Source organism: Oryctolagus cuniculus, chromosome 4, assembly GCF_964237555.1.
Source record: "Oryctolagus cuniculus chromosome 4, mOryCun1.1, whole genome shotgun sequence".
NCBI classification, from domain to species: domain Eukaryota; kingdom Metazoa; phylum Chordata; class Mammalia; order Lagomorpha; family Leporidae; genus Oryctolagus; species Oryctolagus cuniculus.
The window spans coordinates 72724854-72731602 of NC_091435.1; the positions used below are offsets into that span (position 1 = coordinate 72724854).

Consider the following 6749-nt stretch of genomic DNA (forward strand, 5'->3'; position numbering starts at 1 on the left):
TCAGGACTCTTGTCTTGGAAACAACTGGTTTAGGTATGTATTTACAAAGCTCTCTCTCTTTTCTTCCAGGCTTGTCACCTTAACTTTAACTATTTTTTCCATCAAAAGATAAAAATTATATAGCAAGACACTAAGACTAAAGTATAATCTATCATGATGCAAAATCATCTCAAAGTTCATAATGGCATAAAAATGATCATTGACTCCCGAAAGCAATACTTGCTTCGTGGAAGTAAGACAGTGAAGGTGAATGTTATGGGGACAGTCAGCCAAACTGCTGTCATTGGACCACAGAATTACAAACCTCCCTTGTCTGTGAGTGCCATTTCAGACTATTCAGGGCCACAGACTCAGTGAGAGAGGAGGTTTTCTTTCTCCTTGCCATTTCACTTTCTCAGTGCCAAACATCTACTGTGGCTTCCAATGAATCAAGTTCTCCTTCCTCTCTTCCCCTGCAAGCTCATGCTCCAAGTAAATGTTACAAATTTAGTGGAAGCACCCCCTTTCCCAGGCTGGACTTGCAAACAGAAAGCAAGAGCACCATTCTTCACCGGGAAACTGACCCACAAAGCGTACTGGACTCTGTAAAGAGACTGAGAAGAAGGTCAGCTAGGAAAACAAAGGGGACTCTCTCTCTAGTTACCTCAACAATCCCAAAATAAAGCTTTGTACAAGGCAAATGAAACAAAAATGAGGGCATGTGAGGCCTGGGGAACCAACCGACTCTTGTAGGTGACTTGTTTGTATTTTTTTCTTATTTTCTCTTTCCCATGGAATAATGGTTCTATATTCATCATCGCTTCTCACTACTCCCATTTCCACACCATGATGCCTACTAAGGTGGAATGCTTACAAAACACCATGCATTTAAGCCGTAGACCTACAGAAGTACAAATATGTCATATACAGATAATTATGCAGTGAGCCCTCCTCTCATACACAATAGACTTCTGTGCCTACAGGAACATATGAAAGCATGAGAATACCTTTCTTCTTCTAAATTAGCAATTCTGTGCTTTTCAAACTCTTAGAATACTATAGCTTAGATTCAGATGATGCTTAGAAAGATCTTATGAAGCTCATGGACATTTAAATAAAAACCTCACACAACCAGGGTTTTCACTTTCCTCATATTCAATCTTGAAACCAGTGGAAAAATTTCTAGGAATTGCACATGAGGAGTGTTTGCCTGGTAAAAGGGTTAATGATGTTGGAGAGTATGAATGCTAGCAGTTGAGAAGGCATGCCTGCGTGTTTGAAAAAACATTTTCTGCATCATGTCGAAATCCCTTTGCAAACAGATAAATTACTCTATAAATCTTATTACTCCACGAGGATAAATCACACATGCAGGTTTACAAGGCTGGAGAGCTAGAAGGGAAAATCTGCTTTGGGTAGTAGGATCTTTGGGATTCATAATCACCCGGTGCTCAGGAAATGAAGGCAGGAGTACTTACACGTTAGCATTCTCTTACGTTTTACAATGTGGAGCCACACATACAACATACAACACACCCACCCCCCCCACACACACACACGCACACAAACACACACACACATACTCTTCCTGCTAACAAGACTAGAGATCCCAAAGCAGGACACTCTGTGACAGCCAACCAAATTTATTTCTGGGGAAAGAAAGAAAACTTTGCTGCTGTTGGCAGCTCTGCTACAGAACTGCTCCCCGATGCCCTAAGGTTTATGCACTATCAGCTCCTTGCACACAGATTAGAGGTTTATTTTCTATCGTATACTGGTTTTTATTGCCTCAATAAGGAACATTAGCTAGACAGACATACCGACACTAGGTCATTTTATTTAGAGCAAATGAGATTTTAAAGGATCTCTAAGGAGAGTGATTTCTTTCTTTTTTCTTTTTTTTAAGTATCTGCCAGAAATTCAAGGAAAGCAAAAAAGGACAAGGGTGGCGAAGGGAAGAGACACGAGAAACACAGGAAAAGAAGCTTAGCACTCTTTAGAAACACAATTATCACTGGGTGCTATTCTCTCTCTAGCTCACTATCCCTTCTAGGGTCAAACCGCCAAGGACTTGGGACTCTCTCTTCCTTTCCAAATTTGAATCCCAAATGATATTTAAGAGTTTGGCAGAGCTGTACAGAGATAACACTTTGAAGTCAATAATCAATTTGAAATGTCCATTTTATGCCAGGTTAATTCTTTCCCAACCTCTATGCTTAACACTCTTATTCTTAAATGCCAGCAATTTGGCAAGTGGCTTTTTCCCCCCTCTCTTTATTCTTGGGCTCATTTCTACCCACATTCCAGAAAAGGCTCAGTAATCAACCAAAGTTCTAAAATTGATTTATTGCCCTTGATGTCAATTAGAAGATTTTTACAGAAAGTCCTCTATCAGAACTACTGCTGGGGTTGAGAGCCCTCATACACGCGCACACACACACACACACACACACACACAGATTCACACAGACTCAGCAGGGCAAGGAGCTGACAGGGCTGTGTACCACTCTGTAAGACCCATCATTCAACCACACTCCTTTCCAAAGTAAAAAATTAAAGAATATCAACCAAACTCCGAAGTGCAAAGCATCAGCAACCACCAAACCAGGAAAACTGCCCAAATGTCATCAATGCCATAGGTGAAGTTCAGATTTTTTTTTTTTTTTTTTGTAAGAAACAAGATCCTAAGAACAAAACAACATTTAACCAGCACCACTGGACCCTGACCGGGACCAGAATTCCTTGAATTTAGGTGGCTGCTCCGTAGCCACCAGTAAGTGAAACACACACACACACACACACACACACACACACGCCTGCAGCGTGGGGGCTGTAGTTCCAGGGAATCAGCCGCGCGCGCACATACATACACATACACACACACACACACACACACACGGACGCGCGCGGAGAAAAGTTGCCCGAGAGCCCTACCTGAGGATGGCCGTGTCCCCCTGCCTCACGGTGATGTTGTCGGTGCCTCGGTTAAAATCCACGCTGCGGACAGGCAGTCCTGTGGGGAGAAGGCAGAGCAGTCTCAGTAGGACCAGCGGCAACTGTTTGCGGTCAGGCTGAACTCTGGCGCCCATGGTGGCCTGCGGGCGTCCTCGGGAGCCGAGCCGGGGCGCACTGCTGGCCGCGGACAGGGGCTTCACACACCCGGCGCTCGCCGCCGCCGCCACCAACGCGGGACGCGCTGTGCCAGTTTGGGGTCCTGGCCACTTTGCCTCTTTCTTTCCCTCGCTCGAGCTCTTTCCTTTTTTTTTTCTAGGACTTCACAAAGACCCTCTCAGAGACCCTAGCCTGGAGGTTGGCGGGGAGTCAGAGGAACCAAATTTCCAAAAACAACAGAAGCCCCTAGAAAGGAAGGAGCGAGGGCTGCCCGAGGCAGAGGTGCCGCTCTGGTCTCCCGGTGGCTGCGCGCCTGTGGCAGCCGGCGAACTGAGCGCCTTCCTCCGTAACCCACTTTCCCGGGCGGGAGGGCGGGCGAGGGAGCCGGCCCCCAGCCTGCCAGCGAGAGTAGAGGCACAGCCGTGCAGCAGCAGCAGCGCCAGCAACGGCAGCCCGGAGCCGCGCTCCCCTCCTCCCGGCCGCGGCTCTCCCGCCTCGCCTCGGCACCTCCCCCCACCCCGCTGGCTTTCAGCAGCCCCTCCACGTCATCCCCCTCCCTCCCAGCGCCGTGGCCCCTCGCTTTGCACAACTGCCCCCTTCAGCAGCAGCCAGCCTCAATGAAAGCCTGATGCGCCTTAGGTTGTCAGGACAACAGCTCCATCTGAGGCCTGGCTGATTTCCTTAAGAAGAGGGAATGGAGCTTAGAGGGGCTGTTCAAGGCAGAGGGGAGCGAAAGAGGGACTTACGCGATCCAAGAACAGGAGAAAGAGGCTAGGCAAGGAGAGGGGAGGAGGTGAAGGAGGAAAGAAAAGGAGACATCAAGGAGAGATGCAACCAGGACAGGGGAGCCTGGGGGTGGGCCAGAGTGCCAGACATCCAGAGAAACTTGACAGCGGGGTCTAGGCTCCAAAGCCAAAGTGAATTTCGAACTAACCACTCCTGGCAACCGACTTTCCACACTGGCATCTTGTTCCTCCTTTCTTCTCTCCTGCACTTTCTTGTACAGGGTTGAAGAGGTTGATTTTCTTGCCTTCCTTCATCCCCTCCCCCTCTTGGAACCCCCTTAAGAAGGGTGGATTGCAGACAATGCTGGTATTGAGTGGTCTGTGGTGTGAATGCTTGGCTTGTCTTTTCCAAGTGCCAGCCACAGCAGCTGATCCCTGATCCCTAAACCAACTTCACTCTCCAGGAAACCCTCACCCAGTCCGACACAAGAGTATTGCAACTGAGGGGTATTGTGGAGGGTACATTGCTCTGGCTACCCAAGCCTCTACCTCTCCGCCGGCACTAGCTTCTCCACTTGTTCATTTGCAAGGAAGGAGATGTTTGTATCAGAACGCTTGTCATCTCCAGGGAGACTCAGAGGCTGGGTACAGCACTCCAGGGAGCCGCAGGCAGGCTACCGTCACCTGTCATCCTATTCCCTGAGTCAAACAAGTGACAAGGGCCAAAAGGGGCTACCATGTGTGAGTCACTCAAGTGAAAGTCCCAAGCCATTGGACATTTCCCTCAGTACTGATGCTAGGGAGAAATCATGGGGTTAGATCAGCCAAGGACTTCTTATCCTCTTTTCAAATTATACTGATATGAGTAATGCATTCACAAGATGCAAAAAACAAATCATGCAAAAATGCTCCCGAATGAATTGCAGTTATAGTCCTACTCCTGTCTTCAGGCAACCCATTTCTCCAGGCTGGAGGCAACAGATATTTACAGCGTTGTATACACACAAGGCCGGCGCCGCGGCTCACTAGGCTACTCCTCCGCCTTGCAGCGCCGGCACACCGGGTTCTAGTCCCGGTCGGGGCGCCGGATTCTGTCCCGGTTGCCCCTCTTCCAGGCCAGCTCTCTGCTGTGGCCAGGGAGTGCAGTGGAGGATGGCCCAAGTGCTTGGGCCCTGCACCCCATGGGAGACCAGGAGAAGCACCTGGCTCCTGCCATCAGATCAGCGAGGTGCGCCGGCCGTGGCGGCCATTGGAGGGTGAACCAACGGCAAAGGAAGACCTTTCTCTCTGTCTCTCTCTCTCACTGTCCACTCTGCCTGTCAAAAAATAAAAATAAAAAAGGAAGAAGTTTTTGGCAGGGCTTGATGGGGATCTGAGGCTTATTCAGCCTTCAGGTTCTGAGCAAGAAACCTGCCTTCACCCCCTCCAAATCGTCACACTTGATCTCCTTTTCATTTCTGTATGCCAGCAAGGCCTCCAGGTTCAGGCTGTTTCCTCTGTGGTAGCAAGGAGAGCCCAAGAAAATTTTCATAAGCAGTTCTGTAGCCTCAAGCAAAGAGTTTCTGACTCATCCCAGGGACTCTCCTACATCTGTCAACAGAGGAAGCTCTAGGTGGGAAGGGAACATTTCCTGCCTTTCTGTTCTGGATCATTTTCTGCCTGAAAATAGTCCATAAATATACAAGTACACACACAGGTGTCATACCCCCTCCCCTTATTTACAGAAATGGTTGGTCAAGGGTGTCCTCATCCCCAAAACAAAGGAATAAGTTTAAGAACCTGCAACAGACCCCACTGGAGCACAAAGCTCTAAGGAAACACTTACAGTGCTGACAGCTGCTTTGACCCCCAGAATATTCAAAGGACTTTGATGCTACATTTTATTAGTAGATGAAAACACAAGTGACTCGTTTAAGAGTATGTGAGGAAAGCAAGGAAGACCTTTTGGTTTTAACAAAAGACTTTGAAGAATTGAAATCTAAATTGTCACAAATCAATGATGGAGTTCAATTAATTTTGTTTGGACTGTGCATTCATTTTGTATAAATCAAGGTTTTCTATGACAGGGCTTATAAACAGTGTCCAGCTAATAAGTCACTGATGTTCCACCATCAAGTTGGAACTCAGTTGTTTAAAACTTCAAATCCATTTGCTACAGAAAAAAAAAATTGGATAGGTTGAGTGATTATTTGAATTACAAAACCCATAATCTTGTAATCTCTAACTTTCAATGTAATAATGAACTTCAAGTGGTAATACATAGTGCACTCTGCCAGGTGTGCAAGGCAAAGAGCACCCTTTCTTCTTATACCATCAACAGGCTGGACCATCCCTCTCAGATGTCTTCCATGGATGAACAATTAGCTTAGTAAAAGGCTTCAGACAACGCCCCTGAGGAAATCCACATTCTTTCTGGAACCCTTAGATCTGATCCTCAGAAGAATGGCCTGTTTCTGTCCCTCAACGACTTCCCTCTTCAGCATGAAGCAGCCAGAGCAATCGTCATCTCATATCACTAACAGAAGTTAGGGTCCATTCTTCTGGGGTAGGAATGTGAGGAGTCAGGGTTAGTAGGCACTTAGATTGGTCGCAGTGGAAAATGAGGAAAGGGGAGTTCCCTTATGAGGGTGCAAAATGCTTGTTTCTTCCCAGAAGTTACCTTTAGCAAGAACAAGGTGTCAAATCCCATTGCATATTTCTCCCCAAAAGCTGCCTTTAGCAAGGCAAAATTGTCCATCCCACCCTTCTGAGTCTCTGGTTTTATCAAGAGACTAGAAAGAAGAAGCCTATCCCCATGGTCTTTTGTCTTATCTTGACCAAGATTACAAGAGACAGACCCTCACAATTCTGGGGGTCTGCCTCTCTCGGAGCGCCCCATTCCTGATCACTGTAGCAGGAGGTTTCGGTCTTGAATAAATCTTGCTTTTCCCTCTC

At 47.3% G+C, this 6749-nt stretch overlaps 1 protein-coding gene across 2 annotated transcripts in view; it reads right to left on the reverse strand.

The window, feature by feature from the left end:
* The window catches only part of LSAMP (limbic system associated membrane protein), a 666984-nt gene extending 663394 nt beyond the window's left edge, over window positions 1-3590 (reverse strand). For both annotated transcript variants that reach the window (XM_002716676.5, XM_008266893.4), the window contains exon 1: window positions 2914-3590. In XM_002716676.5, coding sequence (XP_002716722.1) covers window positions 2914-3068 — 155 coding nt within the window. In that variant the 5' untranslated portion in view covers window positions 3069-3590. The remainder of the gene's footprint in view (window positions 1-2913) is intronic.
* Window positions 3591-6749: the final 3159 nt, after the last annotated feature.